We start from the raw sequence: 15,571 nt of genomic DNA, 5'->3' as shown, positions 1-15,571 counted from the left end.
ACATAGAATGTACAACAAATAATATTCACAAAAATATCAAATGATCAATGCTCCGGATCAAAGATTTTTCGAAAGTTACATTTAATTTCACATTTATGATTTAAACCAATGAAACATATTGGTCAATGAGAAAACAAGTACAGTAATATGCATAACATAAGCAGGAATTAAAGTACAAACTAAATGTTATACTAGCAAATTAACATTTTTAGAGATTCCCTAATTATTATAATTTTTTTTTTGTTAATTTTGGACCTCTTAATTGCGTGACCTTTCCGGCCCTCTAATGCTCGAATTTTGACGCAAAACCACAATCAAATCCACAAATGCACTAAGAATGTACCTATATTGTTTCTTCTCATTCAACCTTAAGTAACAAAATAATAATTCTTCCATGAAATCCCAATCTACCCTTTCTTGGTTGTTAACCTTGGCGTCTAACACTTGTTGCATGGACTTCCTAAAATCTTCATATGGACTTGGTGACACTGTTAGAAGCGCGATACAATCTTCTATTCCTCTTGGGATAGCGGACGTGTCATCCTTAATGTAATTTTGGGGGTGGGTTTGGGTTTGGGTCTCCCTTTTGGGTGTTAAGGGGGATCCCTCGTCCTCTTCAGAAGACGAGGGCCCCCCAAATCCACGTCCTTTCGCCTCCTCAACTAGTGAACTTGAGGAGGAAGAGGTGAAAAAAAAACGTTTGGACCCACTTAGATCGCGAGGGAGAGTAAAAAATCTTGGAGATTCATAGAGTCTCCCTAATTCCTCGAGATTACTAATATCTTCTTTTTGGTCAAGTTGATACTCTTGGGGAATGTTTTTCCCATTTTGCCCTTCATTTGTAGACTCATAACCATCATCAATATGGTTATCTTGACCTTGACCATACAATGACTTGAAATTTTCAATAAGAAAATTATCAATGTCCTCCAAGGTGGCCGCCGTGGCCACCTCCTCATCGTGGTGTTGTTGATCATGGTGGTTTTTGCGTCGGTCCTTGCCGGTGAACGAGAGGCTCTTGGGGTGCTTGCACCCCGCCACGATCTTTCTAGTGGTTGAGGAAAGGGAACTATGAGAAAATTGGAGGTGTGGAGTTTGTTTTTTGATCTTTGAGAGGTAATCTTGAAGGGATTTTTGGAGTTTCTTAGACATTTTTTTTATTTTATTTTTTGGCTCTCTAATTTACCAAAGCTTGGTATGATTTTATATGGGGAAGTAGAATTTGATGGCAAATATATACAAAGAATTAGATTGCTATTATATTGATTTCTTAAGGAGCTTTCCAAGGTAAAATAAGATATTATTTTTCCAAAAGAAAAAAAATATATGGTACCATAAGATATTTGTATCAATGCTCTTATGAAATCAAAGGTTTTAAATAGCTAAATCCACCTGAATATGGAATCAGGAAAGAGTTGTTACCATATATATGCTCAAAGATATGATTCTTTAAGATCTTTTGTTAGAGTATAAATGCAATATTAAGGAAAGTTACTCTATTGGCTATTTAATGATTTTGTTCTAAATATGTGAAATATAATAATGTTGGTATGTTATGTTTGCATTACGTCATAATGTGTAGGGGCTAAAACTAGTAGCATTGAATTAATTTTGGGTCACAAAATTAGGACTTTATTTTAAGTTTTTAACTGGAGTAATTGGGATTTTTATGTCTATTTGTATTTGCAATTATATTGCGATAATGTTTCTATATAAAAAAAATTAATAAGTTATATTATGATGTAGATGAATAGGATTTTTTTCTATGTATTGATCGATTGGTAGTCATTTTTTATTAATGAACTAAAATTGTACCTTAGAATAAAATAATAACATTTTGAGTATGTTATAACTTACTTAAGGTAATATACGTAGTATATATGCATAAAGTGACTTACAATATGTAGAATTGTTACTTCAATTCGTGATTCGACGAACCAATCTGGATAAACCATTAATAACTTTGGATTCACCACCAGTATGGAAAGAAAATTTACGAAAAGTAAAAGAGAACCATCATTAAAGAAGACTTATTTATATGTCTTCTTAGTCTACGTGCGGTTCTTTTCGATTGGAGCTTGCCCATACCAATTCATCTTTTGTCATTCAGACCAATTTTTGATTGGATTGTAAAGTTGCTTCACAATATCAACTCGAACTTTGATCAGCTTCCATATATATATTTTGTTCTTAATTAAGTCAAAGGTAACCAAGAAATGGAAAGAATAATTAGTAGAGAATTTTTAAAAGTCAAAATAGGGAGAATTTTAAAGATGAAAGGAATATCTTTAATTTATTACGTACTTTGTATTATTGAATTCAAGATCAGTAAAATTTTGCACTCAAATTATGCAAATAAGATTTAAATGCTTGAAAGTCAATGGTAAAACTCACACCTCTCAACCACGGCATCAAAAATTCAATTCTTGTTTTCCCCAACTTTGTGGTTTGATAGAATTCTTATTATTTGTCCAATTGACTAAGTTTTCATATCTAAAATTTTCCTAAGAAATATTGTTTGCCCAATACAAAGTCAAAACCCTATATTACATCATCTATATATTTTTTTTTTTTTTGAAACCACATCATCTATTAATTACATATTAATTTTTTTTTTTAATAAATATAGCTACATCAATAACATCATCTAGCATCATCATGTTTTATCTTAACAAGGCAAGAAAACCACCAAAGATCAATAAGTTTGGCTCTCTACTCTTCCCTCACGCCTTATATCAACATCCTTGGATGCTTGTTGTTTTTCATGCTTCATGTACTAATCCATCATCAACTCACCATCAATCATCATGCTACTTACCATATTATTCTTGATCACCAAGCATATCAACTCGATCATGTTCATTTCACCTGATTTAATATAATAAATTCCACGGATTAAAACTTAGATATTTGACACCTGAGTATTTTCACGCATAGACTAAAATTACTCTTGACTCATTCAGACTAATATGTATTGATTCATACTAATTTTTACAGACTCTTGCTAGTTAAAAATGAATTTAGTGAAAATAATTATTGTATGTTGAAGGTGTAGATATCTTAAATCATTATTCAATGAAATAATCTACAATTTTAAAATTGATTCAACGATGGTGGTTATACAAAATATATCAATTAAGGAAATATGCCAAGAAAATTTCAACTAAATATAATAAGTTCACTGATGTATGTTATACTTTCTCCTTTCTATTAATATTACACCACTTGGTTTTAAGAAAATATTACACCATATCCATTTTTGAAACAAAAATTTCTATTCACACTACAAATATTGTTCTATCAATGCATTTGTTCAACATTGTGCCTAATTTGAAAGGTCTAGCCATTTTGGAAGTGTGCCTCTGCTTGAATATCTACTTAAGTTGTTGCCTTATTGGCCTAATAGTATTGGCCCAATTTAAACCATTCTAGCCCAGCTTTTTTGATATTTTCTGCTACAAAGTGTGGCCTACAAAATGATCCCAACTCTACAATGTGTGTAAACTTTTTTTTTTTTGATTTTTTTTTTTTTATTTAAGTGGTGGGGCGGGGGATTAGGAAAATCTCTCAAATGAGTCTCATAAGGTTTGATCCCTATACCTCAGGGATACGAGATGAGAGTGATGTTACTACTCCATCACCTCAACCTTAGAAAATGGTAAACTGTTGATTACCCCTAAAGCAATTAGTTGTGCCGTAAAATATAAAAGGTGGCCTAGACACAGTTCAAGCCTACATGTCATCGTATCATGTTCGACTTGCATGGCTAAGCTAAATTTCACCTATTTTAGAGTGTGTTGTTCTTTTCTAACAAATATACGCCATGGTATCTCCGTGTTGGCTCGTCTTGTATCATGGCCCAGCTCGACCAATGTTACCTTTAATGTTCAATCCTAATTAAGTTGATATTTTAATCCTACACGATAACTTGCCACGATCAAAATACAAAATAAGTAGATTATCTAATTATCTAACGACACGAGTTTAACAAATAAGTCGAGTTTTTATAAAGACATTTTTTCAATCATCATGTATAAGAAAGAAGGGAAGATGATTGACCATTATGTCCTAACTAACTCCTAAGCTGGCCACCCAAGATTCTTACAACAATTTGATTTTGGTAAAAAGAAAAAATTGATGGAAGAAATTGGAATTGGCAAACATGATTCATGTGATCATCCTTTTCAACTCAACGGTAAACCCCTCATCCTTTTTATTTGTTTTCTCTATATTTTTCGTAAAAGCTGTAGTTTTCACTCTCTAAATTTTCAATCTTTTTGGGTTTTAAGCTACTTATAATTCGTGTATTGTTTTAGATTCATCTAATTGGAGCATTTTCTGGGTTTCTGATATTGAGCTTGTTAAAAAACTTTGTTTAGAAAAATAGTTACAGAATTAATTTGTCTTTATGAAATTTTGGGTGTTTGACTGCTTGCAGAAATGATAATTTCTAGGGTTCTAACATCAATTAGTTTGATTTCCTTTGAATTAGAGCTCCTGTTTTGACCTTTCTGTACATAATTTATTTTTATTTTTTTTGGGTGGATTAATTATGTACATTGGAATATATCTTTTCTTTCCATTTTTGTCAATTTCACATACTTGGTATAAGAATTGGGTGTTTCAGAAAGTGTAAGAGCAATTGAATGTATTGGTAATGTTGGGATCAATATATATAAAAATAACATAAAATGGGAAATGAGAGATTCTCTTAAATGGTATTAAATTTACCTTATACATTGAATTGAATGGTAATCCATGGTGAAAAGCATACAATGTTTCTAAGGGTATTCAGTATACTTGACTGAACATCTAGAAGTAGATGGAATTCCGCAACTATCTCTGCTTGTCGTGTTATTTCAATTGATAGATGAGGAAATTTATCAAGCCACACACATGCTCTTATTGCTTTCATAATTTCTCTACCCTAGGAGTTCGAGCTAAAAATTAGTCGAATAGAGAGGCTAAGCTTGCTTGCCTTGGAGATCGTAGAGCTTTCATAGACTGTAGAACAACAAAAGTTTACAAGATTATGTTAAGCTGACTTCTTGCTCGAGTTGTTAAACCCTTTCTGTTCTTATGGCTTATACTTTATATATGCTCGAGTTAAGTCGATCTCATCTGCAGACTATAGATTGTTATGCTTGCCTCAGCTTTAGTTTGTTGAGAGAGATGATACCTCAGACTTGTATTGTATGTGATGATATTTGGTGTTTGGAGTGCTTACTTTCGCCTGTGGTGTACTCATCTTTCAACTAGCTGGCGTTGGCCTTTGACACTTTTCAATGATCTAGCTTTAACTAGTAAATATACTAACCCCTCAACAATCTATTGCATGCATCTCCTTCCTCTCATGTATGTTTGCACTCTGCCTTGAATTGCACATGTAAGCATGCCTAAAGAATCTCTCTAGTTGTAAGTGACTAAGTGGTAAGACATACTCGGTTATGTATATCAATAGCTTTCTCCATGCTATAGGATAAATAAACAAATTTACAAACTCATGGCATTATATGCTGTAGCTCTGAAGTTTTTATCCTGAATGCAGCATGTGCTTGGCAGCTTGGCCTAAATAGGGCTGATTTCTTTTCACTATAATCCCCCTGATCTGAATTTAGGGTGTGTTATTCACGTATTAAGTCTGAACTAATTTGAAACTGGTTGATCTTATCTGAACTTACCCGAACTAGTTTGAACTTATTAAACATTTTTACCTAATTAGAACTTATTTTAGTTATAAATTGAACTTTGGTAGGCCTACTGCACCCTTTAGGAAGATTACTTTCAATACTTGTACTTCATTTCAGATGTCAAAATCTATGTTTTGGCTGCTAATATGCATGTACATTGATCGTATTCTGTAGAAAAAATGCTGTAAAGAAAAGTAATATCTTCATCTTTATTTTTTAATTTTAACTTGCATCTTTCTGCTGTTTTAATTTTCTTTTTGCTCAATTCCTTGGCATTAACCACATTTACAAAGAATGCTGAAGATTATCAATTTCTGTCATACGAGCATATTTTCTAATACAGCTCCTTATTTCCCGTTTCTATTTATCTGTAAATGTAGTTACATAGTATGAATCAAATAATTAATGACACTCATGGTTTAGGCCTGACGAAAGACAATACAATTGGGGATGCTTTGAGGCGAGGATCTTTGAATATGGAACAGGACATACGATTTGCTTCCATTGTTGAAGGCAGGCTCTCTGGTAAGGACAAAGATTCAAGGCCAAAACAAGGCCCCCAGCGACCCCTTCTGTTCACTGCGAAGGAACTAAGTTCCAGCATCATAGCGTCAGAAAGTACTCGTATCATCTGTTCTGTTTCAATAGCTCTATTGGTGGTTCTATCTTTCATTGATTATCCTTTACTTGGAGTAAACATTGTAAACTCAAAAAGCATCATTGCTTTGAGGCCACTATATTTGCTGTCAGTAACAGAAATCACTGTCATAATTGCATACCTTATTTTCAAAAAACGAAGATATGAAGCCTCTGAAGAAGATACAGGGGTTCCTAAGGGAGGTGGAGTCAATTGGGAAAGAGCAGAGACGTTGTTGGAAAGAGGTCTAGTGGCTCACCAGACTATCCGTGCTGTATTTATCGATTTCAGTGTTTATGTGGTAATTGTGATCTGCATCCTCTCCTTGGCAACTCTAATTTAGTCTGGCGATCCATTTTGTTTAATTTATTTGTATAGTTTGATTGCAACTTTGTAACACTAACATTCGTCGGTCTTCATTACTAATTGTCTTTGTAAATAGCCTTTGGACCCCTTCACTTAAGTTCTGTATACCTGTAAATCTACCTGATTTATTCGATTTATTCGAGAAGAGCTGGTTTATCCCTGTTTGTAATTTATCACCTTATTTGTGATACATAATCTTTTCGTACATACTAATTATACTGTGATTTGAACTAGTGATGTGTTAAAACTCTAAAGAAGAGTTTGCAAATCAGCATACTTCTTTTCAGTTGAAATTTATGCTACTAAGTATTGCTGTTCTTTACAAATAAATGGCCTGGCCTGCTTGATTTCCTTCAAGGCTTCGTAGTTCGAGTCGAGCTACTCGAGTACAATTGAAGCCTCACCAGCCACCAATCTCACCGCCCTAGCGAATGATTGTTAATCAATTATCACAATTCATAAGTCCATTTTTTTGAGGGGTTGAAGATGACGCTGCTACATAACTAACATGTTACTTGAATTGTAAATTGGATGATGTGGTGATTATTGAAATATTCTTTTTCTTTTTGTTTTATTTTATATATTGTATATAGAAATCAACTTTATATATACGAGTACTCATATTTTATACTTCGTATATTATAGGTAAAAACTAAAAAGTAAGACTTTATGTACTCCCTTTATTTTATTTTGTCTGTCCATTTAAAATCATGTAGGAAAAAAAAAATACGAGTACTATCTTTCGAGTTTGGATTAGTTTCCATTTACGAGAAAAGTAAGGAATTATATTTAGCCATAGTTATTATACTGGTTATTCGATCTTGCTTAGCTTCATCATAATGTGTTAGTTGTTAGTTTCATGCCAAAATTAGAAAATACAAGTTATTCTAGAAATGTCAAATACTGGGAGCCCAGTATCATACCAAGTAATACCAATTCATGAAACAAGAGGCAATAGTTTGTGTATATTGACTAGTTACTAAATAAAGTGGGTTGTCACTTTTATTTTGTTCTTAATTGACTTTTAGAAATTTTAATTAATTATGTTATACTGTACTCCTACCAGTCCTATGTCATAATTATGTAGAATATTCTCAATGATTTAAAGTCTAAAAAATTCAGCTATTCTTATCTTATGATAGATGAGAATGTTTGACCTAGGTGATTGATTTGCTAATCCCCAATAATTAACCATTTCATAATGATTTTAATGGTTATTATCTACTAGCAAAAATAATTTATACTAGTATGTCATATCATTGAAATAGCTTTAAAATAAATTAATGATTACGAGCATATAGTATATGGCTATATGCCCCCTCACTAATTTCTTGACTTGACAAACTTATGATCTAATTTTGTAACAAAATTACCAAAACTCATAGGCAATACTGAACATCTCTTTCATTATGTATGCATACAATAATAATCTCTTTCGGTTTAGTTCTAATCTTTCCATTTAATACTAACTTCATCACCTTTAATATTTTTTAGTGTTTAGAGAGTCACAAGGGCGAGTCATGAGAATTATCGATCCCTGGATCACTTGCAAAGAGGGAAGCTTCACTCACTCGGGCTATCCCTCGCTCTTTTATCGCCTTTAAAAGTGAACCTTATTTTAGTTGTACATTTATCAAACTTGAGTAGTGTTCTTTATCACTTTTATTTATTTATTTATTTTATTGAGATAAGTGAAAATAAGGTGAGCAAAATAGGACAATCTATTGACAATCAAAGATAATATACTTTATCGAAATTGCTGTTTACCCTTTTCATCACAATAATGTATAATTAGTAGAAACTAAAGTGATGTTTGGTTGACATAAGAAGATATGAGAGAGTTGTTTAGCTGACAGAAAAAAAAAATGGTTGAACTAACGGGGGAAGTAGAAATTCTAGGAAATTTTCACTTCCCACAAAATGTAGAGACTTAAATACCTATGAAAAGTTAATTCCCACATTACAAATCAAACAACTTTAGAAAAATCTCATGAATATAAATTCCAAATTTATATAAATTTTTACTTTCTTTATCAACCAAACATTACCTAAAAGTGTTTATTTAGAAATAGAATTGACAAATATTATCTGTGATTTACTAAAAAAATATAATGGAGTAACTCGATCATTTCAAGATCGTTTTTTTTAGAGAAACTAAAGTTGTCCATCTACTAAAATTAAAGTGCTTATGTAACTGTAATATTTGACATATGACAATTGTCTTCTTAGTGCAACATAAATTCATGCACAAACATATATACATATGTACAATAAACATCTAAACGTATAAAATCATGTTTAATATGTTATAATAAGTTTCATATCTAATTAATATAAGAAAAATGACACAAAAATAAAACCCCCCTTAAGTATGAAGGTATAAAATCTATGGATGATGCATGCATGCCTAGAGTTTTAAAAAATGAAAAAAAAAATGTAAAAATAAAAGAGAAAAATGCATAAAGCTATAATCTTTCTTAATATAACCAACCTAAATACAGAAGAACCTTAGCTTAGCTTGTTCAAATATGCATAAAAACGTTTCATCTTATAGTTTGAACCCTTAGGATGACCGAAGGCGGGGTGGCGAACCGAGCCGAAAATGATCTAGACAAGTTATCAGGCTCAGCTAAGGCCAAATCTTTGTCTTCAAAGTTTTTGGAATAAGTATAAGAGTTATAAGGCACTATTATAGGGTTTGAACCATAAGTTTTCTTATCTTTCCTAAATTTTCTTCTTATCCTTCTGAAAAACCCTTGCATTTTGGATGATGATGTTGATGAAATTGATGATATTGATGGTAGTGATGAGGTTGATCTTGCCCTTGCCCTTGTCTCGGCCTCGGCCTCGACACGGGGTTGCTCGAACGAGGGACGCCGCCAGCCATTGTGGTGTTCTAAGATGTTTTTAAGAAGATAAGTTGATTGTGGGATGTTTTTGCTAGAGCATGATAATGATCTCCAATGTTTGTTATCATCCATTATTATAAATAACATAAGAAAATAATAATAATTTGGCTAGGATATTATGGGAAAAAAGGGAGAATTTATATGAAAGAATTTCATAATAAGTTTGTTTGATGTAAAAGAAGATTAATTGAGGAAGAGATATTAATTAATCAAGAGATAAAGTTTGTTGGCTTAGTCTGAAATGTAAGCTGGCTTAAGTTGGAAAAATAACATTTGTAATATGTTGCTTGTATGTTTGACTGTGTGTGAGGTGGCTGGATTGGGTTGGTATTTGTCATACTTGTCAAAGGCTAATAATGTTATCATTTTAATTAATTAATTAATTAATTTAAGCAACTTAATTAAGGGTATTAATGTACTTTTTTATTTTTTATTTTTTGAATGAAGGGTACTAATGTACTCTACCATCAATATTTGAGGTGGAATTATTATTTATTTTTCCTAATAAATCAGGTGGTGCATGGAGTACATGATTTTGTGTCGACAACTTGGCCATAAAATTATAGTATTACAACCAAACATACTACGGTGTTGGTTGTTCATGTATAACATACAACTCACCTTGTAATCTTGAGGTAACAAGTTCGAGTCTCATTGGTTGTTGGGGTTATTCACTTGTTCATCCCAAGTCCGCATGAAAGACATAAGAAGGAGAGAACATCCTTATAAGTAGAAGCATACTCCAATAGTCTAATTAGTATGAGACTTTTTGACAGTGGCGAAGGGAGGGGGGTACAAGGGTGGACAACTGTTCCCCCACTTAAAAAAAATTTCAGGTTAAATTTTTTTTTTAAAAAATATTTTTTATAATTATCTACTCCGAATTCATACTATTTTTTCTACAATAATCATACGGAGTAATTTCTAATTGTTTGAATGATAAAATTTTATACGTATATATTGAATTAGGTGTATGTTGAAATTTAAATCCCACATTGCTTGATTAGATATTACAGAGTATAAAATTATGTTATCCTATTAGAATATTAAGGTTTGTCGGCTGTTAATTAACTTACTAATTATTTAAGTTTGATAATTTGATTGTAAAATTGTACGAAGTATATGGTAATTGATTCATGACATGTCAAGTGATTCACTTAATTCAAACTAGTCTAAGACAAAATGAAAACAACTTGATCCTCGAAAATTCCTACTAGAAAGAATGAAATCCGAAGGAAATCATCATTTTTTCCGACTACTTAATAAAAATTTACAAGTCAAATATTTAACAACTTGAACTTCAGCTATTTAATTATTTTTGTATCTTTTTTTTTTCTTAACATTTTTGCCACATCATGCAATGTCTTCCATTTGTTCCCACGGTTTAAAATTTCTCGCTCCGCCACTGCTTTTCGAAAAGGTGTTTAAAAATAAATTCGTGCGGACTAGGCCCCAAACGGATAATATCGTACATATGTGGAGGTGTAGTGTGTGTGAAGCTTAATTAGGTGGGTGACCCACTGATCCGGGTGTAACACCAACTATATTTGCTTGAGAGTAGGGTATTTCTTACCTCCCCTCTATTCTCAAGCGTTAAAATTATAGTAGTACTAAGGCTAAAATAATACAGTTGCATGGATCAAATTTCACTTGGGCCTCTTTTATGATAGATAAAAAATGAGCCCGACATAACACAAGACCAAAAATGCAAGGCTTGCTAGCCAAGCTCGGCACCTTGATGCCAAGTTTGCAAATTAGTAGATGTGCTACATTGCATGATATGCATAATGTTTAAATAAAAATTAATTGCATCATATTATTATTTGATTTTTGATGGAATTCCTTCAGAACATAAAATTGATGGATGAAAAAAAGAGGACCACTACCACAGATGATTTAGTACGTATTCATAGACCACATACATATAACACTGAATTGAATTTATCATCACTTGTTTTTGTAATGAAAAGACATCTAACCTTCCATAATGTATATTTTGTTCTAAGAAAATAATCTAGTATAACCTCTTTTTTTGGGTTCTAAAGAGAGGTTAAGCCTTAAAAAGATTCATAAATAACAAATCAACAATAAAACGTGAGAAGGCCACTCCTATATAAAGTCTAGCTTCCTAAATAATTCTCGTAGTGGGGCTTGTAGATCGAATAGTAGTCGTATTCACTTGTACATTTCATATTAAATTTCCTTTATTTATGTAAATCAAAATGGTATATATCAGTATGTACGTACGTGCGACCACTCTATATATGTAAATATCTGGTTTTATAACGTATTTTTTTGGCCAAGTGTTCATCACCCAAATCATATGGCACAAAAATAACTCCAATCCAAAACTTTTGGGACTCTATTCCCTCCACACAAACGCCAAATATTAACTTATAGCTCAACTCTTATAGTCTTTCTTTACGACATCTAACTCTTATATGGCCTTAAGAAACAACAAATTAAATTCTATGTACTTTTTTTCTCTTTTCTAAACTTGGCCTTTTGATTTATACCTAGCTATGTGCTATCCAATCAACTCATTCCCAACCAGGGTCAATCCTAGGAGAGGCACACGACGGTCACCAGAGATGGTTGTGGAGGTGGTGGTGCAACGCGAGGTGGCTATAAGCCGCGGTAATGATGGAAGAGAGGGACAATGTGTTTGTTCACCCACAAGTCATCCAGGATCCTTTAGGTGTAGGAATCATCGTTCTGATTATAAGTGGACTAGTCATGCTAAATCTTGATAAGCTCCAAATCCATGCTTTACAAGAATGCTATAAAAAGTATAGATATTGAATTTGTTTGTATTGTTGTATAATTGTGTATGTGGAATGGTAAATTTGTTTGTACTTGTAATTTTCTTGGGTTTTTTTTATTGTACTATTTGGAATTTTATGAGGAAAATGCATGGCCTTTGATTTGATTGTTCTCTCTCCAATAATATAGTAAGGTTCTAACAATAATTTTAGAAAAAAGAAAAATGTCAGTGTCTTAGGGCCTGTTCACTTTAGCTTAATTTCAGTTCTGTTCAGTTCAGCTCCAATCTGTTCAGTTCAGTTCAGTTCATCTCCTAATTTCCTTCTCTCATAAAATATTCATTTCAACTCTATTCAGTTTAGTTCAGCTCCAATCAGTTTAGTTCAATTCAGCTTAGCTCGGTAAATGTGAACAAACCTTTAATTAGATTGTTTTCACATCATCTAAGAACACACCTCATAATTTTAGATTGAAGTATTGAGTTTAAAATCGAGCATAATTTATAACATACATTGTGGGCACGAATGTGTGTATGTAATCTTTCTTTTTTTTTTTTTTTTTTGAAGGCAATGTGTATGTAACCTTTGACACATCCATGTGACATGCATGTTGCGCAACTAGTTTTAATCATCTATCGTGGCTCATTCAAAGCTAGCTGAAATGTCAATAAAATAGTTTGTTGCAAAATGACTTTGAGTTAAAATACATTACTAGTCTTTAGTACAAAGTAACACAATTACGTGCATACGTAGTACTAGATGTAGATTACACAACTAGGATCATATATAAAAGATCGATCCCTCCATCGAATTAATCCTCATATGATCACATCCATTAATCTCCCAATACATGGAGAAAACCTTGTTTAACGTACATCTAATTGTACATAATTTTATAGCCGAATAAGTTATAAATACATGCCTTTATGCACAAGACCTAATGACCTATTACATGTGTATAAAGTTCTGTTTAGAGCTAGAACTTTGCACCCAAACTTAAACGTGTAGATAGTAATAGCATTTCACCAAGATACTTATTAACACGATTTGATCGATCGAGTTGCCCTTTACTTGCCTTCCAAACTAGGCTTCGCACTTTTCCTCCAACTGCAATAATCAGCCGAGCGAACACATATTAGGCACATTATTATCTTAGATCATATAAAACAATGTATAAATAAATTAATTTAAGGTGATGGTTTTACTAGGGTTTTTTTTTAAACTGCAAGATTCTTTTGAATTTCGAGCTTATTACATTCAATTCGAATAAAAAATAGTTAAATTATTACCTTCTTAAAATGAAGTATAAACATAGTTAATAGACCTTTAATTTGATAATATGCTTTTTTGTTTGTTTAAGTCATTATTAGCTACCTTCAATCAAATTAGAACAACAAAACAAGTTTAATTATAAGGAATTATACATCTTAATTAAAGCAATTAGGCAATAATTATTATGATTATGTACAATAAGCTGACCTCAGGGTAGCAATTTTGACTTGTGAGTGTCTGCTGCTTCAAGCTCACAACAATTTCACATGATATCTTACCCTGTCAAATGAGAATTGAAGCCCACATAAATATTCCCAAAATTTCGTTTATTGAAACTTGAAAGGTTTATAGATTATAGATCATTAACGAACCTTAAGCTAATATGTTCACGAACAAGTTCGGTCTAAACTCTTAAGTGAATAAATAAGTTTGAACAAAAATCTTAAGCTCATTAAGTAATTTAGTCGAGCTGAGCTTGAATAACATAATGTTTAACTCATTGATCTGATGTTCATGAATAACATAGTCTTCTTCAATTGAAAATTAAACATAAAGATCTAAGAGAGATAATTTACATCAGTGTTACAATCAAAAATATTTACTAGAAAAGAGAGATGGAAGAAAAAATTGAGACAAAAGCATTTATCAAAGATATTGTATGATCTACACATAATCATGAGTACTAATTAAGTTGTTTTTGAATTCGATAATGCATCCAATTACGAAGTATATCTCATTAGCCAAATATCAATAATTGAATACATCAAAATTATTCTCTGCGACCCTAATTTTATAATGTATCATGATTATTGATTTACATAATTACATTAGTATAATTCATTATAATTAATTTATAAAACTTGTTAACATAGATCTTACATGGCACATTAGCACAATGTACACAAAAATAGCAATGAAGTGTTACGTTAGGTTTAATTTGTTTAAATTTCAACACGCAGACTTTTAAATTAATTGTCACATTATTAATTCAAATTACACTATCGACATTCGACACAATGATTAAATGAGATCAGGGCTAACCTTAAGGGGAACTCGAAAGAAGGCGAAACCGAAGAAACCATCAACTTGAGTAACAGTATCAAACTGAATAAACCCTTTAGCCAAATCCTCCACCAAGTAAATCAACTCCCTAACAACTTCAACCCTAGTAAACTCAACTCTTGTGTCCACGTAAGACGACCCTTTAGCCCTCACGTGACCTCCACCGGACATCACGTGACCTAGCTCCTTCCCCCTATACCCGATCGCCACGTCGAGTTTAGAGTAGTCCATGGAGTACACCGCCTTGTTTGTCACCCTAACCGTAGCATCCAACGAAACATCAACAGATATACGCGGACGCGTGTGGATCCTTACGTGGTGCGTCCTCATTCGTACGATCTTTACGTCGGGATCCGACGGCCATAGTATAAAAGTAGATGTGGCAATGATTAGTAGGAAGAGAGTAGTCTTGTAGATTTTTTTCCAAATGGGGGGGTCAAAAGTAGGGAGGGTGAAGGGTAGGTGTAAAACGACGTAGTTTGGGGGACGTCGTCGGGGTTCGCGTGTCGGAATAAGCGGGTTTGGGTCGAGAATTTTGCTTGATTCCATGGATGGGTGGTTGTAGGGAGAGGAAAAGAGAGAAGGAGAAGACAGATAGAGGGAAAGAGGGGAGGAAAGTGGATAAATTTGTCTATATCTTATAAAAGGTTGCATTATTATCATGTTTTTTAGGGTTGGTTTATTCGTTGTTGTGCAGTAGTAGGACACTGCATACAAAAAGAGTCAAGAGGAAGCTAAACAATACGGAGAATTATTATTCTTGATGTATTCCACTATTCCATACTAGGAAACACGTACGGATACACCTGATGTTACTTAACGTACCTATTGTTTCGGGTGAGCTCCGGTAACGTGTATCTAGACCAATAGTGA

At 32.7% G+C, this 15,571-nt stretch overlaps 3 protein-coding genes across 3 annotated transcripts; 1 reads left to right on the top strand and 2 right to left on the bottom strand.

Moving 5' to 3' along the window:
• Positions 1–258: 258 nt before the first annotated feature.
• LOC145619220 (transcription repressor OFP14-like) lies at positions 259–1,152 on the bottom strand. Its single transcript, XM_081673865.1, has one exon. It carries the CDS (start codon positions 1,150–1,152, stop codon positions 259–261), a length of 894 nt encoding a protein of 297 aa, XP_081529991.1.
• Positions 1,153–4,055: 2,903 nt separating this feature from the next.
• On the top strand, positions 4,056–6,893 carry LOC145621490 (uncharacterized). The gene is made up of 2 exons (XM_081676222.1): positions 4,056–4,195; positions 6,114–6,893. Exons 1-2 carry the CDS (start codon positions 4,138–4,140, stop codon positions 6,668–6,670), a joined length of 615 nt encoding a protein of 204 aa, XP_081532348.1. The 5' UTR covers positions 4,056–4,137; the 3' UTR covers positions 6,671–6,893.
• Positions 6,894–13,026: 6,133 nt separating this feature from the next.
• On the bottom strand, positions 13,027–15,340 carry LOC145621319 (uncharacterized). Its single transcript, XM_081676057.1, has 3 exons — positions 14,678–15,340; positions 13,844–13,915; positions 13,027–13,471 (listed from the first exon to the last, which is right to left on the bottom strand). The coding sequence occupies exons 1-3, from the start codon at positions 15,245–15,247 to the stop codon at positions 13,448–13,450; spliced, it is 666 nt and encodes a 221-aa protein (XP_081532183.1). The 5' UTR covers positions 15,248–15,340; the 3' UTR covers positions 13,027–13,447.
• Positions 15,341–15,571: the final 231 nt, after the last annotated feature.

The sequence above is a fragment of the Chenopodium album genome, chromosome 27 (genome assembly GCF_948465745.1).
Source record: "Chenopodium album chromosome 27, dcCheAlbu1.1, whole genome shotgun sequence".
Classification (NCBI taxonomy): Eukaryota; Viridiplantae; Streptophyta; class Magnoliopsida; order Caryophyllales; family Amaranthaceae; genus Chenopodium; species Chenopodium album.
Note: the sequence above shows the minus strand (reverse complement) of the source record. Positions and strands in the feature narration are given on the sequence as shown.